General features: G+C 34.7%; 1 protein-coding gene across 2 annotated transcripts in view; it reads right to left on the reverse strand.

Moving 5' to 3' along the window:
* The window catches only part of FMN1 (formin 1), a 147,144-nt gene that overhangs the window by 104,078 nt on the left and 16,450 nt on the right, over positions 1 to 26,616 (reverse strand). For both annotated transcript variants that reach the window (XM_026093934.2, XM_026093935.2), the window contains exon 3: positions 17,589 to 17,650. In XM_026093934.2, coding sequence (XP_025949719.1) covers positions 17,589 to 17,650 — 62 coding nt within the window. The remainder of the gene's footprint in view (positions 1 to 17,588; positions 17,651 to 26,616) is intronic.

Genomic DNA, 26,616 nt, shown 5'->3' on the forward strand with positions numbered 1-26,616 from the left:
GTCTAATTTAGTACAGTCAATATAGCCAGCGAAAGGCAACAAAGTATATTAGTTGCGTTACTGCCTTATATGATGTGACTTTATACAATCAGGTCAAAGAACAAGACTTTCCGATCATCATATGGAATTGCTCTGATGTTAAAAGACTAGAAGAATTCATATGCATCAATATGAGGAAATCATAAATCTCTACAACCATCTGCATTCAAAATTTAGTTACTGGCTTGTTATTATTCAAGACTCATTCGCCCTACAAATGTTTAAAAGAAGCCCTGAAAAGTGTAATTGCAAGACATAAAAAGAAGTTCTCTATAACACTACTTAGAACAAGCAATATGCAGATTTTCTTTTTTGGAAATAGCAAATTAATGCTTCACATTTAATGCTTATTATTTTTTCACTAATGTTTACAATGCAATTCTACTCTGAAAAGTAACTGTGTAAAAACAACACATCTTTAATGAACAAAGCCGTTCTCTGTATATCAGAGACAGACCTCATCTTAAACTGAGAAACATAGGCCTTTACTAGTTTTTTCTCTAATTAGCGTGGAAAAACAACACAGTAGAGAGAAAGTGAGCTCAATTTTATTCCCTTCTCTGACTTTATAGGGATTGTTAAATCTAATTAGTGACGTGCAAAGCCAAAAAGAGTAAAAAAGGGAACAAAGAAGACACAAAGTATCTGAGGTATGGTTTCATGTATTATTTTATGAGTGGAAATGCCCTCAGAAAAGAACAGGTAAGAATTATTAAGTTGCTGCTCAAATATATTGCTTCACAGCCTAATTAAAAAAATATTATTTTGGTCAAAGTACTGTGCGTAGAAGAGTGAGGAACAAAACACTTTTTTCATACAGGCTCTGATTTTTTGATTTTTTTCATTCTAAGTAATTTCGTCTTCGTTTTTTGGAACAGCTCACACTTTTTATTCCTGTATTGTGTTGACACAGAACAAAAAAGTTCTTTTGTCCTTGAAAAAACATACATTTGTTTTAAATTTTAACAACAATCAGAGATTTAGCAATGCAAGGATATTTCAGTGAAAAAAATTAAACCTGTGCCAATTTGCATAAAAGTCAAAATTCCTCTCTAACAAATACCTCAACAATATAATCAGTTACATATGGTATATCAACATATTCAAAAGAGCGCAGTAAGGGTTCTTCTGACAGTTAACAGTAAAAAAAGTAAGCTAAATGATTGACCATTCTTAAACATTCCCAGAACTCTAAATATTTGTTTAGGTTATGTATACAGAGTCCAACTCCTTTTGTTGTTCTTGTTGTTATTTAAAAACATAAAATACATAGTTTTATAGAGGAAATAAAGCAAAAATGTTTGGAAGGAAATTCTCCCAAAGCAGGTATATAAAACTTGCCACACCTACGTGTATATACATGTCTGTACTTTTTTTGAGTATTTTGCTATTTAACTACTACTAGCATTTGTGTGGTTAAGAAAGAAAGTTTTATATCAAGTAATTTTTCAATACAAAATTTTTAGTATAGCACACCATTAAAATATACCTACTTACATTACAACATGCAGAAAATTTGTAAAAATGGCAAACACACAATTGTTCATACATAGCACCACAGATGGCCTAAAATCCACATTACATTTTAAGCACTAATTCGCTTCAAATTTGTTAACTGAAATACTTATTCTGAAAATATATATCACGTTTTATATGCTATGAAATATAACCTCTCATTTAAGGGCACCTGAAACTACTTATATAGAATGATTTACGACTCTTGGAACAATCACCATTTCTATAAGCACACACTAGGAAGGATCTCAATCTCAGGTTACTGTCCTTACATAAAACATACAAATATACACCAACTGTGTAAGTTGATTACACATTTAAAAATAAGAAATTATTCCTTCAAAAATTGAGTTGCATAATTATATAACACTGTAATTAAAACTGCAAATTGACGTGGCAAGTATTATTAAACATCCAAAAATCATAGCAAATCTTCCAATTTTCATTTAATAGCTTAACTATTTGAGGTACTATATTGAGTATTCCACATGTAAAATGTATTACTAAAAATCTCTATTTATGAGAAGTAAATCTAGATGATTAAATTGTATATTCTATCATTGCTCTGAAATAACTGGTATGATGGACTTTATTTCATCTTTTTTCTTATTGTCCTGTCTGGAAGAAACACGGTCTAATCAAGGTCAACGTCTCTGTTACACACAAGCTGGGAAAGAAAAAAAAAAAATGAAGAACAAACAGAGAAACAGATGACTGAATAAGTTTATGAGCAAATAATATACTCAATATAATTTTTTTTAAAGGTAACCTACGGAAAAATGCATTTTAAGAAATGAGCTATGTTTTAAATTCTGGCCCCTGTTATTTTGGGGGCTTTTTTTTCTTTTTGTTGGATAGAGCTACTTCAAAACCAGCAAACTGCACTTCTCAGAATACAGAAAATTGAAGTGAAATGGAAAGGATTAATGTAATAATATCTATCCTCTGTACTCCAAAACCATTGAAATCAAGCACGACCTTTTCCACAGATTTCCATAGATTTTATTTAAATTCATATATTCTTTTCGCATGTGTTTATGCTTTATAATAGTCTTCCCATTTATTATCCAATTTCAGTCAAAACTATTTTTGGTATAGCCAGATCCATTGGTCACTTCAGAATTAGTTTGCATTTACATATGCTCTGAATACTTCTATTCTATATACTCAATTCTGCATCTAATGTTTAGATATATTTATTAATATCATCAGCTACTCTTTATCTTGCTCCCTCTGTATTACCCCTTTGCTTTGGTCTCTGAATTCAGCTCCTAGCAATTCTCAGTGCTGGTGTTCTCCTCCTCTTTCCTATTTCATCTCCTATGTGTATTCCACAGTATACCACAAGGGGAATGTGTCACTGAAATAACCATAGCCATTAAAGGTTTGTTACCATCCTTCACCTCTGCTATATCACTAAATGATTCTTCTCCTAAATTAAATCCCATTCTTTAACAATTTGATTCTTTATTCATGTTTTCTATCTTATCCTGTTCCTCTTCACTATTTTCCAGGAACCAGAATCAATAATATCCAATCTACCAGTCTTCCAGTTGCAAAGACTGTGTGTCTGTCTCCAAACTCGGAGTGCTGATCAATGGATTTGCAGGCTTTTGGCCAGCACATTTGAACATCCTGAGACTAGTGGCTCAATAATCACAGTAAATAGGGAATAGCTGTTTTTAAAAAATTATGTACTATAAGTTAAAAATAAAATGGTGGAAACTTATTAAATACATTTGCTGACCATGGAATTTAGAGGGAGCTGGAATAGAACCAGCTCTTTTCTTTTACAACAGTGCTAAATTTTCGCTGATGATGTAAGTATAAAGGTAACAAACACACCTCCGTTTTTGCTATTACTGAAAGAGTATGAACAGCCATTCAAAGCAGAACAAGAGCTCAGTAGCCATTTTCTGACTAGGAATACTAGGTGTATTTCTAGGGACCAGTCTGTACAAGCTACAAATCAGCTCTTGCATCAGGGACTGCTCACAGCCCCACATTTTTCTAAGCTTCACCATTTTCTCCTCCAGCTCTTTATGAACCTAGGATTCTCTCTTAATGCTCTGTCATCTTTTCCCTGCTTCTCTCACAGTGATTTCGAGGTTGTCTTAAAGTTCATTTGCCTCAGCCTGATTGCCATGTGTCTGCTCTGCAAATGTCTCTGTAAAATTACATTCACCTAGTTTTTGTTTCCTGCATGTATACATACCCTTCCCTCAGTTCTTTCACTCTTTGTTACTAACATCTGTTCATTTTAGATAACAAACATAGCCATCACAGGACCATTCAAACTGTGCTTTGAAAATCTGTCCGCCTGCTACGCTGCATGATTATTAACATTATTAAAGCTAATTCTAAAATGCAGTAGTTTATTCCACAGACTATCATGCTGCAGCTGCCATATTTTTCTGAATTGAGGGAGATTGCAGACTTTTTTGAGCATGGACCAATATTCAAGTTTTTAAATGGAATTACAAATAAACTCACTTGGAGAGTTTTGTTATAGTCTGCAAAGCTCTTAACAGCTCATCACTTGTTCTTGCTTTTCTTCAGCTGTCCTATTTATTTGTAACTTTACTCAAATGATTCTTATCAAGAGCAAATCCCTCCCTCTGTGTAACTTCCACCCAAGGACCCAGATAGAACCACAAACGACTCCTAAAATTACTTGGTAATCTCTCAAGACCCAACGAAACAGTATGAATTCCAAGATAAAGAAACATATCTCTAATAGTGTTCATTGTACTCCACAGGACACTCCACATTTGAGGATCCAATAATGCCAACTTTTGCACCTGGCCACTGGTTTATTCTGCTGTGGAATCTTTGTGCCCAGAGGGAAATCTCATTGGAATCTAAAGTCTTTTTGAATCTGATATATAGAGTTTAGTATCTGGGAAGCATCCAAAACTTTCAGAGCAGAGCAGTTGTTGGCTAAAAAGGATCATAAAGAAATAAAAGACTTTTCTAAGTATGAAAATACAGGCTCAAGTTAACGTTAACTGGTAACAGTCATACTTTGTAGTGACTTCTGTCCCCTAGAGAACATAAATGCATGACTAAGAACTATCAAGTGGTAAAGGAAAAAAAATTTTTCCACATATATTTAAAAAAATCTAGGCTGATGGACATTAGCATCGTGATAGAGAAACAGAGCAGCACCACCCTCTTTTAAATAACTCCTTTGGCAGTAACTCTTATCGGCCTCACACCATCCAGAAGCATGTAGGTATCACACTGAAAACTATTAATACCTTGGATCACAAACTTCTAGCCACAGACTACATCATTTGCTAAACAATGTCATCCTTTGAAATAAATTTTGGCATTTCTATAAAATTAGACTAAATATTATTTAATAAAGCCAACTGTCCACCAAATGAGTTTAACTGGATAAATTTCAATTTCATTAATAAATAAATATTAACAGTGGATAATCTAGGATTTATGTAGATTTTATATGTTTGGTAATAACTTATAAAATGCCTTCTAATATTAAAATACAAGTTTTGGTACATTTGAATGAAAAAAACCATGTTTTCAAAAATAATAAAACCATAACGAATGTTCAATTGACAAAAAAAAAAAAAAAAGAACAATATAACCTATGCATGTATCTCAGATAGCAGTAAGTGAAGAATATCACATGCACTGGAAGTTTGCAGGATAGGCATTGTACAGCAGTTGCAGGAAAACCTGTAACATTGGGTATGTGTATCATGTGTGTCATTCAGAAAGCAAGAGACCCAAAAAGTGACCATGTATTGATTCTTCTCATATGTAAGCTAGTTTTTCCCAAGAAAAATAAATCTCACATAGTTTGAAAAAGGGGATAGCCAGCTAAATTGAGACTTAGTGGCAAATTTCCAGGAAAACTGATACATACATGGACAATTCTATTGACAAATCCTCTCCATATTTTCAAATGCTGTTAAACTTTCTAATTCTGCAAAATGGGATGAAGGAATTCAGCATCCAATATATGAATACTGGAAATTTAAGCAATATGTTACATACAACTTCTCTGAGCCCAACCTAGTTAAAGAATGGAATCACATAAAATTCAATCTACTCTTGAACTGGGACCATGAACAATTAACATGCAGAATACACATGATAACAAAAGCCTTTTAAAATTGTTGTTAGTTACCTGTTTTTTTCCCCACTTGCAGCAGTAATCTTGGTCTTAGGACAGCCTAGGCTACTTTGTCTGAATAATTAAAAAAACGCTAACACTTACGTTTTATGGTGCTGTTCAAAAGATCAGATTCAAGCAGAAGACTAAATTATTGCATATTATTTAGATATTTTCAAAAATGCAATATATAAAAATATAGACTAATATTTTTAATTCCATTTTAGCTAATCATTTAGGTGCTGTTCTGACAACAATTTACTTTAAGGAAGTCATATTCCTTATCATTCTCCAGGGACAGAATATGAATTGTTACTGTTACTGATCAACTTAATGTTCTGGTGTGCAAAATTTGAAAATTATGCAAAAATGGCTGAAAACAAGTTGAAGATGAAGTTTCAGTGACAAAAACTGCAGAGGCAGTATGGATCCAATAAGAAAATGGACTGTAGTCGAGAGCAAGTTGTCTCTGATCTTGGAGAATGTTTTTGGACACCTAACAGCTTTTTTATTACTGGGGCTGATTAAAATGAAAAGCCTTACTACTAAAATGTTCTTTTTGATGAGTTTTTCTGCCATGAACTATAGACCTTGCAGTCCAGTGGGACACAAATCCTTTGATCCTGTGCAGTCACATAAATTCAAAGTCGTAAAACAACACTGAATTTGATTTTATTAGTGTGGCTGATGTTGCCAAAATTGTAATGCAACTTTGTTTTTCCCTCTTTTCTTCCTTTTCTATTGGGGAGGGGGTGGAGAGGGAAGGAGAGTTTATTGTCAACATTGCTTCATGGTATAAAGAACTAATTTCTTTGGCAACAGACTCCAAGATTAAGCCATTATAACAAAGCCTTGTAATTACATAGGAAAGTAATGGTACGTATCACCTTCTGCTAAGCTACAATGAATGGTTTAGTCAAAGCAAAAGTAAGTTGAAGCAAAAAGCAGAGGAAGTATAGAACACGGAAAACAGTAATCGAAGATAAAGTTATATATACATCGAAGGATAACACATAACAATGAATACTATTTTGTGATAGGAGAAATACAGTCAAATAGTGCCATGACTTTATGAGAATATTATGAGTTTTAAAATGAAATATATCTACGCCTTCAGAAATTGAAGCCTTTCATTCTTTAAGAGCATAACTTTGTTACAAGAATATCCTACGCTGAGGAGGAGACCATCCTCTCCATCAATATATAGAGTTCAAATGTGCAATGAAAACAATTAAACCATTTGCTATTTTTAGGCTTAGAAAGCCATTCACTTCTTTGTGATAAAAAAGAGGTAAATAGACAATGTAGATTTTTCAAACTAAAAACACAATAATTCAGTTGACCTAAAGGCAAGCACATCGAAAAAACATTTACCAATACCCATCACCTTTGGTAATTTCTTTCCCCAATCCTTTACTTAATTTTCCATAAAGATGGTTTTGTTTCCCATTCTTCACATTCTGTCTTTTATTTTCTGGGTCTGTCTGATCCCAGATATCAACATAACAGTACGGTTTCAATTTTACTTCATGGAGCATAGTAGCCTATTGGACTAATTCTCTGATGCTTACAATTACTGCATTCCTCACGTGTTATAGAGAGGGACCTCAACGTGTCAAGACAAATAGATTGTTTTGGTGGAACAGGCCTTCCTTCAATATAAAATCTATTGTATTACAAAATATATTACCTCATTTCTCTATAGTAAAGGAAAGGAAGGCAAAGGTTAACTTCACGTTCAGCTTTGGCATACTGAGGCATGGTAACAAAATACAACAGTATTCATTGTATTACACACTATCTATGGAATGACAAAAAAAGCCCTCTTATTTTCTTCACAGCTCCATTACAGTAAAGATTTTTTTTACAGTGACAATATAATACTCTGCCCTAATTATTAAGGAAAAATACAAACTGCGCCTATCTTTCACAAGGCAAAGTATATGAGGAAGTCCTACAAGGTAACTTACCTTTCAGGATTTCTATCTTGGTTTAACATTGGAAGCTTCCAATTCTGCAGTTACTAGCATAAACTTCAGTGGTAAAAACAGATCACAGTCTTTAAACACTCACCAATCGTAACATTCAGGAGAAAACCCAGTGCTATGTTTATAACTGCTCTGCTCTTTAACAGCATTGAGATGTTTATGCTAGAGTTTCAGAGCAGGTAAAAATACTAGAACACTTACCTCAGATATAGTTTATGAACTCTGCAGATTGGATAAACAGAAGTATAACTTCAATTACAGAAAGTACTCTGTAATTGTGTAAGAGACATACATACTTTAAACAAAAGTTGACTACACGATAATTATGCGCCATGGAACTTGAAGAAAATAGTACACACAGAAAAATCTGTTAAAAAATTGTTACCAAAAAACCCCAACTTTGGTCAATTATTCAAAAGAGAAGACTACAAGTATGGTTGCCAGAGCAACCATAATTTTCTTCCTCTCCATCATTGTTTTTATGTAGCCCAGCTACCCAGAAACACTTTTGCTTCCACAGAACCAGTGTCTCATTCAGTAAACATGATGGGAGTTATTCTAGAAAATGATACAAATTGTATTATAAAAAAGTAGTAAGTGTTTAAGACTTCTCCTTCATACATGCTGAAGTTAAAAGGTATATAATGAACTAAGCATGGAAGCTCAGGAAGAGAGAGAATAGTATTATAGTTAAAGCAGTATAATGCTGATCTGGAAAAGCAGATTCTATGCTTGCCCAAGTTGCTAAGCTCCTGCGTGATGTAACACAAGTCTTTTTAGTCAAAGTGTTTCTCATACTGTAACCAGTTATGGTTATTTTCTAAGTGCCTATTTTGAGATTCTGGGATGCAATTTATAGTTGAACGCAAGTTAAAATGAGCTGTGATATGAGCATACAACGTGCTACACAAAGCTAAGCATCCTGATCATTTCCAAGTATCTTGGACATCTCAATTAAGTGGATGCTTTTAATTTGTTATACCTCAGGTCCCTATGCATAAAACTGGAATAATAATAACATACACCTATCCAAATGCATAGTATATATCCAATTTATACATATGAAACATCCTGACAAATAAAAATGAGTGCCATCGGAAAATCCATGAAGAAACTATCTTCAGATCACATTTTCATTAATAAATAAGGGAGGGTGTTGCTCCCTGACCAACAAGAAGAAAACTAAATACGAATAGACTGCATTCATTCTAGACACTGGAATACATGAGCTGGGGAAAATTACTCACTTTTAAGTAAAACCTGTATCATGATGCCCAGATCATAGTCTCTGCAATCCATCTCCTACTCACAGTTCTCTGCCTTAACTTCCAGACTACCTCTTCCCCCCTCCAGCTTGCCAGTCTCTAGTTTCAGTATCTCTGTTCACCAATTTCTGCCTGATTTTCCACACCTCACATCTCAATCCATCATTCCAGCCTTTGTTCGCTCTGCTTAAATTGCAATGGCTTGTTCTTTCACAGTGCCTCATCATCAAAAAAGGGGTCAGGAGACAGACTCCCTGCTTTCAATTTCAAAGCATCCTTGACAGAGTGATCCTACTCTAACCAAGAGTAGTCTGTGGCACCCATCAATCAGGGGAACTTGGTTTTGCCCCAGTATTATCCTACAGAAGCATGTTCGGTGGCTTTGTGGGAATGGCATAAGAAAAATCTGATCAGTACGAGGAGATGCAATATGTGCAAACAAGCATAATGAGCACCAGATTTGCAAAGACAAGCTGCTAAAATCTAAGAAGTCTTTCTTTATTGAATATGAGAAAAAATTAGTTTTGTTTCAAAAGCTTTTAACTGCCCACTCAGAAAGATTTTCACTCTACCAGCAAAATCCCTACAAAAATTAAGTCCCTGTTCTAAAAAATATTAGAATATTATAGGAATATTAGAGCTTCTCAAAGGAAGGTTTGCCGCAATTTTTAGACTTTAAAAATTATGTATTTTCCCTGATTTCATTCAGAGAAATGGCACACAACTATTAGATTCAAACAAACATCTGACAGAGTAAATTTCAAAAAGCAGCTAAGCTTGGCAAGGAGGTAATGGAGTATGTGTTTTTAAAATCTAAACAGTAACATAATGCTACTAGGAACACTGACGCTACTTAACTTTTAGCAGTTTATATAATCACATGATCACATTTCATTTCATTTCTCTTCTAAATAACATAGTTTCCTATATTACAGAGGTCTTGCAAATCCATCAAAATAAAGTGTCAGCATGTTCACAATATCTATTCTACTTTATTCTCCTTACTGCATAATATATTTACTCAAGGTGATTAACTTTCACAAATTAAAATGAATGCAATTTTTTAATTGAAATTGCTTTTCTTAAAGAGTTTCATTTTAGCCCTAATTAAGCAAAGTGTTTCATAATGTGACTAAATTTGATCATTTGAGCAGTCTTGCTGAAGTTTTAAGGCTATAAACTATCTTTCTGGTCTCTATGCTTATTTTACCGATATAGTACCATGTCCACTTTCAGGTGCTGAAATGGAGTTATGGGATTGTCGCTGCATTCAGTATACAGAATATGTTCTGTGGTAACTTTTTAGTAAACAGGATAATCCTTCAATTAACACATGGAATTGACATCATCCTACAGCTGACATGAAGTCTACACAGTTCAAGTTCTTACAGTAAAATTGTATAGATGAGAATAATAGAGCAACAATCTAAGAGACTGCAAACAGCAGTGAAAAAAAAGCAACAAAACAAAGAAAGAAAAAAGTCATCCTGAATATTCAAATTACCTGACATGAATAGAATCACAATGTAAACATATTAATGGGAAACATACGGATGAAAAGCACCCATTACATCAAGTATATGAAAAATATGACGTCCAGGGGCATGGAGGAAAAGAGGCAGAAGAATTTTGCTTAATGTAAGTATCAAAGCACGGAACTTCATAAAGAATTTGATTATAGATTATGACATGAATATGGGTGTTATAATCTGCATGTTTTAAAAATATAAACAGGCACTGATTGGAGAATATCTTCATTTTTTATTTAAGTACTTTCTCATGTTAAGTACCTTCTCATGTTGCTCCCACTATCTTGAAGCCCTACAAATACTGAAATTGGTATCTTAAAAGCATTTCATAGGCCTTCTGTCTCCTCTTTTTCAAATTTTTTTATGCTTTTCATGATCTTTACATTTTCACTGTCATGTACTGCAAACAGGTTCCACGCTAAACATGGAATTCCTCCCCGAGGACAGTGTAGCCAATGCGGATAGTACCCATAAAGACACTCAGTGTCTTTATGCAGCACAGTGGCGAAACCACACATTCAGCAGCTAAGCACAGAAGATTGAAACAATTCAAGCTAGGCAAGAGTAGTATCAATAATTAACCACAAGCTGGGAGACCTTCATCAGTAACAACACACGGAAATGCTGAAAAGCCTGAAGAGCTCATTAGGAAAGACTGACTAATAAAGCCTTGCTGACCTTGTGTGCTCCTTTAGGCTGCAACTCTGCTTCACCAGACAGAGGCATATATGATACAGGTTTTCTTCTATTCACACAAAGCAGCTAGACACATTATGTATGCATTTAATCTTGTAAAGATTAAAAACAATGGTCTCAACATTGTAAACCAATGTAAAATTTTATTACCAGAAGACAGCGTATTATCCACTTATGATATTTTCTTAAGTCCTCTGGCATATCAGAACTTTCAATTTATTAACTGTTGGCCTCCATAGTTTGATAGTAGATTTTAAAACATAGTGACTTCTGACAAATTGTGAAATCCCTATCCTATGAAAGAATACACACATGCACACACAAAACAGAAGAAAAAAAAGTTTAAATTCCTTTTTTTCCAGGAAGGAATAAAAAAAAAATTCCTTCCTCGGAGCATCCAGGTAAGAAGAGTCAGAAATTCTTCCACTGAATCTGGTCAAAAATGCCAAATTTTTGCAGTAGATTTTTTACAAAAGAGAAGATTTAGACAAATTTGAGCATTTTTAAATGTTTTGATTTGATATTAAAGCATCTAATTTCTGCTGTTCTTTCTAAAGCTGAAATGAAATTCAGTAAAAATATTTTACATGGTTAAAATAAAAGTGAAATCATTCACTTCTATAACAGTTTTTTAAATAGGTATTCTGCCATGCAACAACTTTCAACACTGTTCGTCATTGCCTCTCTCAGTCTAATTATGAATTTAAAAATGTAGCAGGGAGAAGCAGCTTGTATATTTATATTACATTTTGTTACATTTATATTACAATTCCCAGCAATGGAAGCATTCACATATGTAAGCACACTAGCTTTAAGGGAAAATGAATGGGGAGGTGGAAGAGGAAGGGAAAGGGAAGGAACCGTGAAGCATGTCAGACAAAAACAGATTTGTAAAAAGAATGAAGAGGTCATCACATGATAAAACCTTATTTCTTCATTCAGTAACCAACAAAATGTTTTCATGGCACTGCCATTTTGAATTTCATTTTGAAATTATCAGGTAAGTTTGACTGATGTTATGACTTTCCATTTCATATTCCTGCCTCTCCCAGAGTTCTGAAACCCTCCTCTGTGAAACTTTTGAGGCATTGGTCTGTCATCTCAATTTGTGATATGAAGTTGTTTTCAAAATTAAGCGAGGTCTTCTGCAACAAGGAAACTATTTTTTCTCAGTTCTACATTTCCGCTCTTGAATCTTTTATGCACAGATTACTAAGGAGACTAGAAAGGTCTCTATGAAAACCACAATATATTCTCCTCTAAGTAAGGCTAGTCTGTTCTTTCATAACGGCACGGGCAGTTACACACCAACCACATTATTATACATTATTTCTCATGTTTCAGTAATATGCTCATAACTGCACTAGATGCAAGCAGAGGTACTTCCTTCTAAAATTTGCTGTATTAGAGAAAAAGATCCATGAGTTATAGAAGAGCTTAAGACTTTCATTCCATCTTCCCAAAGCAGTATTAAGCTTCTCTGCAATTGAGAGGCGAGGATTTTGGGCACCTTTGAGCTAGAGGAGGGAAGAAGAAATTAGAGGCAAAACTTAAAAAAAAAATTCACCCATTTTATCAATAAACTTACAGAAAAAAGTTAAAAATGCTACTGTCACTACGAAATAATGTTTTGAAATAACTATTACGTGCTGCAATTAGAATATTACCTTTACATTATTTCCTTCCTTTCAGAATTCACCAGTCCACTTACAGTATTTTGATTTAATGTTAAGTTATTGTCATTTACTTAGTTGGTTATTGAATATTGTAGGTTTGCTTATGTAGAGAAAAAAATACTATTAAGATGATGACCTCCACTATTTATCTGTTGAGGAACTTAGATTTTATTTCCATAATGTGCAACGTAATTTCTGACTTAAAAGCAAGACTGTGTCAGCTCCACAAATACTTGTACAGGGTGTTAACACCACATATATTCTCATAGCTCAGAAGGAAAAATGAATTTTACACATTCAAAGAGAAGCTGTGACATGGTTTAGGAACTTTTTCTGGAAGACTTAGCTGACATCTAGTGGAACGAGCAGGAAATATATTTCAATAATAGAGAATAGAAATGGTTTATTAGTGTCTTTAAAAATATCATTAAATTTACTTAAATAATAGGTAAAACATTCAGGAAATACTTTGAACACTGAAACTGAGCTTAATTTAAGTGTAAATCAGTAAAACCTAAATATTTCCATAGGTTTTCCCTGGTTATACTCTGTGTTATTCCTTGCCATATGAAGTTTATAGGAAATGAACCTAGCAATAAAAAAATCTTGAAGAACAAAAGTCCACTAGGATTTTCCTTCACAAAGTCACACAAAATATAACTTCCAAAAGAATCTGGAAAAGAAACTGGAAACTAAGATTAAGTTACATATACTCCAGGACAGAAGGGTTTCATCTTTTTCTCCCTCCTTATGAATTCACTTTCTATTGCTAGAGTAAAGAGACCTCTCATTTACTCATTTACCTCTACTACATCATGGGATAGATCCCACACAACTTCTTCTTCTGACACAGCCCAGGACCAACTGTTCTAGATGCTCTGCAATGCTTTGTTGCAGGCCTATAACCTTTCTTACTCTTTGCAGTTCCCTCCCAGGATGGCTAGGGTTTTGTTGTTTGTTTTTTTTATCTTTAGAGGGCACTTGCATAACTTTCAAAGAACTTTTCCCCAATTCTACATGTACCCTCCAGGGCTCCTTAAGGTTTCTCTAGACTTCTTGGGAGTAGGAAAGAACAACGATAAGGGTCTCACTCCTAATGTCTTATAGAGAAAGTATGGTGAGCAACTTTCCTCATATATACAAGATGAGAGATTTGGATCAGTTTGCTAAAAAGCTAGTTCAGATAAATATCAGTCTGTAGGTTCCTTCAGTTTATAGTGCAAAATCACATATAACTCCTACATTTCCAACATTTATCTACCAGCATATTTTTCTGTTATACCTTTAAAGAACAAAATGCAAAGGCTGGTCACATAAAGAATGGACAAAAACTGTGTTCTTTGTTGTTTTATTTGAGACTGAAACAATTATAGTCTGAAGCAATTTCAGGGAAAAGTAACAGATATGAAATGAAACACAAAAAACAAGAAAAAATCTTTTGAAATTAAAGACAAAATGATAAAAACTAATAACAGAGATAAAGGAGAAAAATTGTTCTTTAAAATGTTTGAACATTAGGGAAAGAGGATAAAGACCCTCTAGTAGTGGACATACTAAAATAAAGAGGAATTAATAACAAAGATGAAAATGCCACACTGCCAATTAGAAAATCACTAAAACTTAGAAGCAGAACTAACAACCTGTGATTTACTAAAGCAGCATGACCATGTAGCAGCTTCTGACTAATTCAGATTTCACCCCACTATAAAAAATAACATGCTGCAATAAGATTTGACATTCTCTTCACAGAATAAATAACTTGGTATTGACCTTCTTTGAACACAGGACATATTAAGAAGGTAGAAATTCAGTATTTTCAACATAAATGTGTTTTAGTGTAATAGTCTGGAGCTATTTAGAACATTTCATATGGCATTCTACAGGTTCCAGAGAAGTAAATAGGTCTAAAAAAATGTACACACAACAAGGATGCATCTAAAAAGGCTCACATCTCAGTACAAGGAATTCACTGTCAAGGACATACAAAAAAAGAACTAGAACACTATTCAAATGGCATAGCATTCAGATAGTTCAATGAGTCATGGAAGCATGTGATATTATGATTTATTCATTTATTTATCATAACCTGGGTGCAAACGTTGTTTCAGGAAGCCCTTAAAATACTAATTGTTGGAAAGCAAAATGTGTGAGACTAACATTCTTTTAATGAAAGACAGAATTGGGAATATCACATTATGAAAAACACAAAAATATCTCAATTATGTGAAAGCTGAAAGAAGCTGAGAAAATAATCCAGGGATTAAGTCACAGCAAACTTCATGTTTTCATGAAGTACCTGGCTCCTCTGCCTCTACTGTTTCCAGGGTTGCTGGAGATGTGTATTCAATGACTATCATTGCTCTCCCAAACACATTTTCTCTCTCACTGAGCCTATGTATTCTCCAAAATGCCCCCTCAAAGTGAACTACCACCACCTCCTTTTTCCATCAAGTGTTCCTCTGTATATATGTATTCCAAAGAATAGTTACACTATTCTTTGTAAGAATTATTGTTATTTATATTTATTATATGTTATTATTATATGTTTACTTTAGTACTAGCTTCCCTTTCCCTGTGCTGAATTCTGAGATGCTTATTAGAAAAAAACATGCTTTCCTACGTCAGCAGGTTGAGCTCACTGCACACACCAGAGATCCCTTGCCCCTGCTTTCCACTCTACAAACTGCTGCCATCATCTCATTTCTGTCTTTCTGGAGAACTCATTGAGCTTACTTAATGTCACAGGTTTTATGTCTATTATGTCCTAGCCTTTCTGCAGACACAAATACATAAACACTTCCTGTAATACAAATATTGTACTTTACTCATCTCATGACTGCTATATGCAATCTGCCTAATGAGTAGGTCACTGTATAAATATATTGGATTACTAGACTTTCTGTGTTAGTAGATTGATCTTGCTTAATGGGACACTGCTGAAAATAAAGGCTAGACTCACACAACAGATATAACTAAGCGTTAGCTACATTAGTACAACAGATGAAAGAGATATCATAAGAGACGAGTGATATAACCAAAGGACTGTTGCACAGCAATTCCACTATGGACTGAAAAACACAGAACTGTGAGCCTCATCATGCCTCCTGACCCGTTTGTTATCCTGCAACCATACATTTCCCCTACTATTTCAGTCTAACAGAACAGAGAGAATAGTCGTGCTTTACTATGATGGCAAGATTTTGATGTGATTTTAGGTTGATTGAACTGTTCTGTAAATTTTTGAGATTTTTTACTGATGGCTTTGCAGCTATTTAATAAATACCTTTGAAAAAAATTAACGCTAACTTTTGTCAGTAAGAAACACATCTCATAATGCATTTAAGGGAATTATGAAGAAAATTTAAAACAAATAATATAGGGGTAATCCTAGCACACATAATGAATGGTAACACTGACATTTCAACAGAACACTCGTTCTCTTGATAATGAGAAATCTTTAAACACAAAAAGCAAAAACCCAAAGCTGGCACAAGACACACATTTTTGTGCCATCATTATTACGTCAGAACTGTATACTTAGTCACCTAGCTTCCTTGAGATTTAACTTTTATTTAACATACCTAAAATCAGATCTAGGCTAGATGACTTAACCACTCCAAGCACAGGCCATGCTGTATAAACAAGTAATAAAAAGACAGACTCTTTTTGAAATATGTTCCAGTCCTAATAAGCAAGCTAGAGACCCTCAGCTACATAGGAAGGGGGGCAACTGTGAAGAGTTTTGAAAGCACAGACAATTACTATTAGAAAATGTGTGAGTGGAAATTACACCCAACACATACAATATAGGAAAAGCATTAAACAAGCAGTATCTACTTGAAAAGCTTCTGAAAATTTGCTATTTTTCATGTCCTCAGATGCAGATTCTTTCTGTAGGCCTTCTTCCATTCTATTTTACTTAATGCTGTTTATTAAGAAAATACAGAATGACTTTGTACCTCATGATTGCTATAGTAAGGATTTAGCATATGAACCTTTACTGGCACTGATAGACAGTGCTGTGACACACAAGTATATATCATAATTCTCAAGAGAAGAAAGATGTTATTTTTTTGTTAAACGAGCACAACTTTGCTGATCAACAAATTCACTTTGTGTTACGTTGGCATTTAAGTTCCTGCTCTTATGATCAGAACACTTACTTGTAACTTTTCACTTCACTTAGCAGAATCAATTATGCTAGGGGAAAGTAAGTTCTAATATCACCCCTTTATTTTTTCTGATTTTGACAATTAGACAATTGGCCAAGTTTATACTCAACAAAAACAAATGTGTAATATAAAATTACAGAGAGTCTCACAAATCCATATATAATATTTATTTTTCAGGGTAAAATTACTTTCAATCTTACACTGTAGAAAACAGTATTTCTACTGAAGTATGCTTCTCTGAGGAAGAGTTAAATGTCAATGCTTTAACAGAATAAGCAAATGTAAATGTACTGAACTGCTGGAAAAATTTGTCATCTGTGCTGCACAAGTAAAATAGTAATCAAAACATCAAAAGGGAAGTACGAAAAATTTCCCATCATATGTGGGTGCATATATGGATTTTAAATTAATTTTTAACTAAGTTGGCATTCAACTGAAAACAACTTTTAGAATGAAACAATAACATTCTCAACATCAGATAGAAAGCATATGTTGTACTACTTAAACCTGAAGATTGCACAAAAGTCAGGGAAAGAAAAGAAAACAGAAAACATTACAAAAGTATACCTTCAATGTTTCGATTTCTTCTTTGTGTTCCCTCTTTAAATGCAAAATGGCAGCTTGGTACTCTGTAAAAGTAAAAAAGTGCTTTCCATTAGCATCAGAAAAAAAAATCATGGTTTTCAGCATAATACATTTCATACCATGTTACCAAATCCAGAATGCAGACATAGGTTCCCAAATAAAAGACCTGTTACAATGGTGACAGGGAAAGAAAATGTAAACACAGTAATTAGCATTTATTTTCTCAAACCACATGACCAGACTTTCAATAGTTTTACTGACAGCAGAGGATAAAGCAAAGAGGTCTTCCATGTTGAGAGGGGAAAATGGGGATAAGGTACCTCAGACTGAAATAGCAAAGAGGAAATTAAAGGTTTAGCTTTGCAGAATAAAGTAGACCTGACAGCATATTATGACATATGCACGCACACATATACACACACATTCTAAAGAAAAACATATTAAATAAAATGGTTTAAACTGAACTTTAAATATACAATCACTATACATAGGCAAACTGGATAAAAAAGGCAATCACAAATACAAATGAAGACCTGGAAAAGTACCCAGCAGCAAAAGATTTAAAGAATTCCTTCTCTTAATTTGCTAAGATGAATATTTATTATAGGGTTTAACTGCCTTCCAAGGGAAAATATACTAGGTACTAAATGCCTAAATTTAATGAGGAAAAGTATAACAAGATTCAAAGGTTGAAACTTAAAGTCAGAGAAATTTAAATCAGCAATGAAGCAAAGAGGATGTTGAACACTGATTATGCAGGTTTAGTGATGGCTATAATGTTGAAGTGTAGATTTACCAAATGGACTAGAAGCTGGGTCTCATGCTACGGTCTCCCTCAATCCATACTGTGGCTACATTTGACTAGGAAGAAAGAGAAGACCTTTCATTAAGGGCTGTGTAACGATTTAAGGAAAACCAGTCTCCTGTGAGGCACTGGCCGAGAAGCTATAGCCCTCATAAACAAGCAACTAGAGTTTGTCCTTAGACTGTTAAAGCCCTACTTCTATCTGCTTCCAGCTCAAAATTCATCCAAAGGCATGTTTCCAGTTTCCCGGTCTGACTTCTGCTTCCTCAGCTAAAAAAGAATCAGAGTCTAATTCAAACAAGGACTGTAAACAGTCCAAAGAGTTTAAATTTTACTGACAACATTCAGTAACACTAAGAGGTTTGTATGGTGCCTGAAAAAAGCAGGATCAGTAAAACAGCATAAAACATACACCAAAGAACCAGACATTTTAGTGCTTAGGTGTAGTGAGGTTTTCTTCTTTCCTTTTCTTTTCTTTTCCTTAAGAGCATCCAGAGGAAAAACAAAGGAAGGATAGCCAGGTCATCACCCTGAAATGTGTGTGACAAGGAAATTCTTAATGCAAAGGTATTTTTTCCAAATATTTTAGGAGTTACGTGAAGCTATACCTCAAGCAGCTGAATTGATGAATTGATAAAAAAGATCAAAAGAAGTGACTGATATCTTATAAGATGCAAAATAAAAAATCTAGGTGATTCCAAATAACAATAGTATCTACCCAAATGTTCTCTTCCTGTGTAACACAGTTCTGCTTAGAGCTTTCCACCATTGGTAAACAACCAGCCTGCTCTGTCTGAATCACAACTGGTTATGTTTATGCGCTTTTAAGTTTTCTTCTGTTAATTCCTTTGACTGGTTGATATTCTCTCTGGACTTGGGCTCCGTTTATCCATTCACCTAAACAGGACTTGACGAAACAGCTGCCTCAGGTCCCCAGAACAAGTTGTGACCCTTCTGGCACACCAACGCTAAAGCACTCAGTCAGTTTGCAGGGCATGAACCTTACGAACATTCTGACTTAAAAGTTTAGCTTCTTAAGGTCATGTGATAGATGAAGCAAAAAACAGACTTAGAAACTGCTTCTAATGCAATCATTTAGTTTGGGTAACAGAAGCATACAGATCTACAGATCCATCTTAACAAAAGACCTATTTTCTATCTTGGGTTACTCGATGCTTAATATTCTTCGGGATTCTGGCAGGAGAGTCAGAGTTCACCTATTCTGAGAGAAACCTGCACTGGCACGGAAAGCTGCATTCTTCAACATGCCTACTCATTCCCAACCCTCTGTTGCCCCTTCTCTTATGTTGGCATAAGTGTTCGTGCAGCCACAAAATGATGGCAGAACTCCGAAGGATTAAAGTTAACTCAGTATAAAAACAGTTAAAAAAAAGAATCTTGAAAGAACTAAGAATATTTTATTTTTCATTATAAGCATATTTTGTAAGATACCATCATTTTAGGTTATTCTTTGTAGTGTCAGGCTTCCCAACGGCATGTGTTTTTCATCACTTCTCCTAGCTGGAAGTTCCAAAATAATTGTAGAGATTGTTATGTTTAATCTTTGTTATAAAGTTTCTGAATACAAGTTCTTTTATGGTTTGCTTAGTCCAAATAATTATATGCTTAGAAAGTACTAAGTGGTAAGAATTAATAAACCTAATACATTACTTAAAGTAATGGCAACTGAATAGAAGCAAGCGTATCATGCATGGACATCTACTGTAGCAAATGTTTAATGCATTGGCTACTATGCAATGGATATACTGCAGCATAAGTTTCCTATGTTTCTTTCTACCATTATAGTTTCATTCCATTAAACTAAAAAAGAAATATCTAAAAGATCCTTATATGTAATGGACAGAAGAAGTAGTAAACTAGGTAGCTAGATTGTATGGTATGAAATTAATATAGTGAATATATTTCTCATCAGTTATTTTAAACAGCCCAAAACTAATCTACTGGATAGGAGCTGACACCTAATAAAGTGCCTTTTTCCTTTCCCTCAACTAAACATTCATCTTAGGATGTAAGACAGTATAATGAAAAAGAAATCACAATACAAATCTAGTATTGTGTGATACAGCATAGTGACTTGAGCCCACTTCTTGTATACTTTTTCTGAAGTCACCTTAATTGGTATACTTGTGCCTGGATAGTTAATGCATCAAGAAAATATCCCACACACAGGGATCTGAACCATTGAAACACTGAGGATTTGAACTAGAAAGAATAGTTGCACCCATACTGTTTCAAAAATCAATTTCTGATCATACTGGCAAACAGAATAATAAAGTGTAATTATGCAATGGTGTTGGGATGCTACTTGGAATGGTAAAATGACAAGACCTAGGTAAACAATAAGGGCATATGTTAATGGAAGGAGCTGTGCAAAATGTCATGTGTTGCACCACGTACAAAATACATGTTAGGATTTATCAACTACCGGGTCCATTAGTTCCATTTAACTCACAAAACAGATTAACCTAGACAGTAGAGACAACTCAGAAATACAATAAACTCTAAATTATCCACACGTGATTTGTCTAGGTCAAAGATTAACTATGCTATAGATTCGGAAATATAATCTGGCTCTGCATGTAGCCAGCATGATTCTAGCATGATCAGTTTGTTACATCTGCTGGTAGTTAACAACGTATTTTAAAAACTCAGGTTTGAGAAAAAATACTCATTTTAAAATAACATGAATGTTGGCAAAGGATACAGGAAGCTGGATACAAGCCTCATTGAAAACTAAAGATATACAGTAGTCTTAACTTAGTTAAAAGTGTGTGACATTTAATGTCAGATTTCCATTTTACATGCTGCTGCTAGAAAAATAAATTAGTTACTAATTGTAAAAGCAGAAGTCTCCTTACTGTGAAACCTAAATTTCTATTCACTCTGATATTTTGCGATAGCCAGTAGCTAAAGACATATCTGAAGCTAAAGCAGATCTGCTAATCATACAGATTTACCATATAGACCAAAACTCTATTTTGAGCTCATTATCATGAGAATGACAATGATGAGGAAATGATCCCTCCCACCCCACTACTGCTTTTCTGTACATTCGTCCTTTGCATTCATACTTTTTGCATCTAGGACTTGCCATACATAAACTGCATCCAATACACATGACAAAATTACATAGTGAAGATCCTCTCTTTACATAGAAGCAGGACAAAGAGATGCCTACAGCCTAGACAAAATCAGTTTTCCAAAGTCCAAACTCTGTCCAGATCACTTTCAGGGGAATAGTGATTACCCAGTGAAGCTGACTGAGCTTCAGTTTCAGTCTATTGCCTCTTCTCCAGTCACTGGGAACTGCAGAGAAGATTCTGCATCCATCTTCTTTACACCTTCCCATCAGCTATTTATAAACACTGGTAAGATCTCCCTTACTGAGCCTTCTCTTCTCAAGGCTAAACAGTCACAGTTCTCTCAGGCTTTCCTCATAAGAGAGATGTTTCAGTCCCTTAATCATCTTGTCGCCCTTCACTAGACTTGCTCCAGCAGGTCCATGCCTTTCTTGTATTGGGGAGCCCAGACCTGGACACAGCATTCTAGATATGGCCTCACCAGTGCTGGGTAGAGAGGGAGGATTATCTCCCTCGACCTGTTGGAAATGCTCCTCCTAATGCAGCCCAGGATATCATTGGCTGCCTTTGCCACAAGAGTGCCTTGCTGGCCGTGTACAACTTGTTGTCCACCAGGACATCCAGGTCCTTCTCTGCAAAGCTGCTCTCTAGCTGGTCAGCTCCCAGTCTGTGCTGCTGTGTGGGGTTACTCCTCGCCATCTGCAGGACTTTGCACTCCCTTTTGCTGAACTTCATGAGGTTCCTCTCTGCCCCTTTTTCAGCAGCACAATAACCTGGTCTATCAGCCACTCCTCCCAGTTTTCTACTGTTTGCAAGCTTGCTGAGGGTGCATCTGGTCCCATGATCCAGGTCATTAATGAAGATGTTGGCCCCAGTATTGATCTGTGGGGGCAACACTAGTGACCGGCCTCCAGCCAGACTTTGTGCCACATATTACAACCCTCTGAACCTGGCAGCTCAGCCAGTTTTCAGTCCAACTGATCTAGATCCCTGGAGGCTATCACTGAGGACCTCAAGAAAACTGTTAAAAATCAATCAACTCCTTTATGTACTTCCTTGTTGATTGTTTGACAAAAATCAAATTGGTTTCTCAGTTATGACTTCAGCAAATCTCAGTTATCACTTCTGTAACAGGTCACATCCCCATGCCCACTAATTCAAATCCCTGTTAGAGTTTCCAATAATTTCCCTTGAACAGACTTTAAGCTTATTGGTCTTAACTACCTTAGACAAAGACAGGGTTACATTTGCCACACTCTACTACCAAAGCTGTCTTTGGGGGGTGTCTGCCACAGTTAGAAGTTCAGCGATTGCTCTTACAAGTTCATTTAGAACTCTTGGGTGATTACTAGTTGGTCATGGTGAGTATTACTCTTCATTTTTTCCATTGGTTCCATAATTTCTTCTAGTGATACGTCATCTTGAGGCAGATCCCCCATAATGGCATAAGAACCTGTCCAAGATCTTTCCATAATAAATACAAATGTCACAAATATATATATATATTTTTTCTGCTATGGTTTTATCTTTTCTGAGTGTTTCTTTTATGCCTTTATTGACTTTAGAGACCCTCTGGTAGGCTTGCTGTTCCAAATATGTTTGACAAAGAATTTATTTTACGTCTTTCTATTTTTCAAAAAAACAATTTTTACAAGGTGTGTCTCACACTCCACTTCGTTGAGCTATATTGCATTTTTACAACTGACCCGTCAGAGTTCATGAAACTTTCTGATATTCCAAACATATCACCATTAATATGCCCATCTTAGTCTGGAACGTATAGTCTTATTTATTATTTTCCTTTACTATGTAGGCCAGGAATTTCGATTCACAAGGATTCTTGTTGCCTACTGCTACTTTGCTAATTTGATTCAGCTCTAAGCTTTCTATAACATGCAGCCTTATTCCTCCAGCACACACTCTCAGCACCTTCAGTACACTCCCTGCCTGCTCTTATCTTTCCTATATATGCTGTGGTCACGATCCCTTTTAAAATATTACCTACACAATTTAATATGACTTCATATGATCAAAATCTTTGAAAACGAATGTTTATGATCAGTATTGGCAGGGACGACATGTCTATAAATTACAGTTGCTTGCAAAAGCATGCACATCTGTCTGCCTCATAATACTTCTGTGTTGGGAATCCCATTTTGACATTTGCTACATAAAGTGTTTGTGGGTTTTTTTTCCTGTCTACATGATACAATGCTATCTGATAAGTTGGTCTGGGAGTAAAAGTAGTAGGTGTGATAAAGCTCTATGCTTCCAGAAGCCTACTTTGGAAACATATACAGATATTAAAGATATATTAAAGATATACCATGCTTTTCAGTTTTATGTGCATTAGAAAAAAAATTTTTGAAAAAAGAAATCTCGCATTTTCCAAACAACTATGCGCCCCCCCCCCCAACTTTATAAAATTGGTAAGAAAAATTCTGTAAACACTCAATGTGTCTTCACACAGACTGGGAAAAAATATTCTAGGTTAATAATCACTAAATTAAGTTATATAGATTGATATTTTATAATTGTATATTGAGATTTAAGTTAACAGATGAATAGGTATCCAAAGATATTTAAAACTCTAACAGTTCTAATATCCAAACTTACTAATGAACTGTCTCTGTCTACAAAGCTCCAGAAGAAATAAAAACATAAAACATTTGTATAAGAGAAAGTAAAACAGAAGCCATGGAAAGTATTAACTCTAGATGTGACCTTCACTGCCGTGCCATAGGTACAGAGACACTTACCAGTCCATGAGAATATGAGTGGGGAAAAAAATACCTCACTAAAATATAGCACTGTGTTATGTTTCAATCTGTATCTTTTTAAAATCTAGCTCCATGCACATATTTCAATATTCATTGTACATTAAATGGTATCTCTTGTACTGTCAAAGCACTGAAACCAAATCATAGCTGTCTTTTCTTTGGATTATGTTTGTATTCTATTTGGCTGAAATATTATTCTGTACAAGACAAAACACAATTACGATTAAAATGAGAAAATAGGGAATCATTTGCATCATGAGTAAATAATGTTGCAAAACCGTGTGACAAGAAAATCGACCTCTGATTTCAAGAAAATCTGAAAGATGAGATCAGTGAAATGTAAAATTAGCCAGTTCCATTGGGTGGCAGTTTTGCTGTCAATTAATTACTTTTTTGTCTTCCCCTTGGCTGAAGACAACATATAATTCACCAGTTCCCAGATCCTGGGATCCATGCTGTTATTGTGTCCTGGATGTGAACTTGGTATCTCATTAGTTTTTCATTCAGTCTTTTATTTTAGTATAGTTTTTGTGATTTTTTTCTAAATGATTAGCTTGTTACATTTTATTTTATAACAACATATACCTTTGATATTGCCTTGCTCATTTGCCTTTCTCCAAGCCATTTGGAAAAACCCCTTAGAATTTCTGGAGTGAACAACAAGGCTAACCTCATGACAGGAAATCCTATTTTGCTGTGCATAGATAAAATCTACATTAGAATGTGTCACGTTTTTATTGTCGGTCATACTATATTTCGTTCTGTCTACATACAACTGCAGGAATATTCCGGTGTAGTTAGTATTTTATCTGTTTTTAAAGAAATGCTTTAGCATCAAACATTACAAAGACAGAAGCAGTAAAAACCTGATAACGTTTTTCAAGAGCCAAATTCAAAATTTTGTATCAGTCTGCTTCGTGATTATTTAAAGTATGTTGGCAATACAGATCATATAAAGATAATGGTGACTAAAAACATATCAGTATACAGGGAAAGAAAGCTGGATGAAAAAGCAAGATTTTTTAATAATATTTTGTTTATAATAAGGTATTGTAACGTTTGAAATGTTCCAGTGAAAACATGGAATTAACATCTGAAAGAAAATAGCAAGTTGCAAAAAGGAAATGTGATTACGTTTTAACTATATATTCACTACAAGGAGGAAGCAACTCTGCATCCTGTAATCACATCAAACATAACATGTAAACAAACAAGAATAACTGGAAGCACAACTGAAAAGCCAAACAAAAACAGGCAATTAAAAATGGGTGGATAATTAAGATGGACATAGGTAAATGAAGGGCTTAAAATGCTCTAAAAAGGTAAAAATGGAAACATTAGTTCCAAAATTACAGACATCAAGTAGGTGAAAACAACAGAGAATCATGTATTGTGAAACAGGGGACAAATGCTCAAAACCATTTATGCATCACATCTGCTAGAGCAAACAAGGTACAAATACACTAAAAAACATTAGGGGTGTACAGGTGTGACAGCAGAAGGTTTTATTCATGTCCTCTTGAACAGCAAAACCAAAAGTACCTGTAACCCAAAAAGCTGACAGATAACAAAACTTACGTGTGGAGTAAAGGGTAAAGCAATTGAGAAAGCTTGCTTATTGTGATACAACTTGCATTTTAAAAATGTAACTGCAGGTTTTAAACTTTAACACAGAATGACCTGAAACAAAGGAAGATATATTCAATATACTGGGCTAATTTTTTACAGCACTGTGTTTTCTAAAACATTGTCCCTTAATGCTAATCTTGCAAGAAGACTGCATAACACAGGACTGCTCCAAATTTCTTCTATCTTAAATAAGCATAAAAAATAAATATCTACAATAACAGCATCTTTTAGGACCACTAGGCCCTTGGTATCTGAACACAAATGAGTGCCCCAGCATTTACAGCCCCAACTGTTCAGCTTTAGCATTTTCCTGACATTCCAGGATAAACATGGCCTCCAGGCCATACACCTTAACCTTATGCAGGCCACATTTGGGTCTAGGGTTTCTCCATGGAAAGTTAAGCACGCATATTGAGCTGAGAAGGATATTGCATCAGGGGTTTTCGTTTGAGGTGGCTCCTTTAAAAGGTATAAAATCCCAAAATGATACAATCTCTTTTTAGTTATAAATAAGAAAACCTTCAAAATCTGAACTATTTCTGTATATACTCAGTAAATAATGTTTTCTGTGTTCAGGAAGTGGCATAGACCAGGGTTCCTTTACCTCAGAATCCCAGCTATGAAAAATTTATTGTCAGCAGTCTCAACTTCTGTTTGATCAAAAGGAAACAGAAAGGTGATATATGATACACGAT

Source organism: Dromaius novaehollandiae, chromosome 5, assembly GCF_036370855.1.
Source record: "Dromaius novaehollandiae isolate bDroNov1 chromosome 5, bDroNov1.hap1, whole genome shotgun sequence".
Classification (NCBI taxonomy): domain Eukaryota; kingdom Metazoa; phylum Chordata; class Aves; order Casuariiformes; family Dromaiidae; genus Dromaius; species Dromaius novaehollandiae.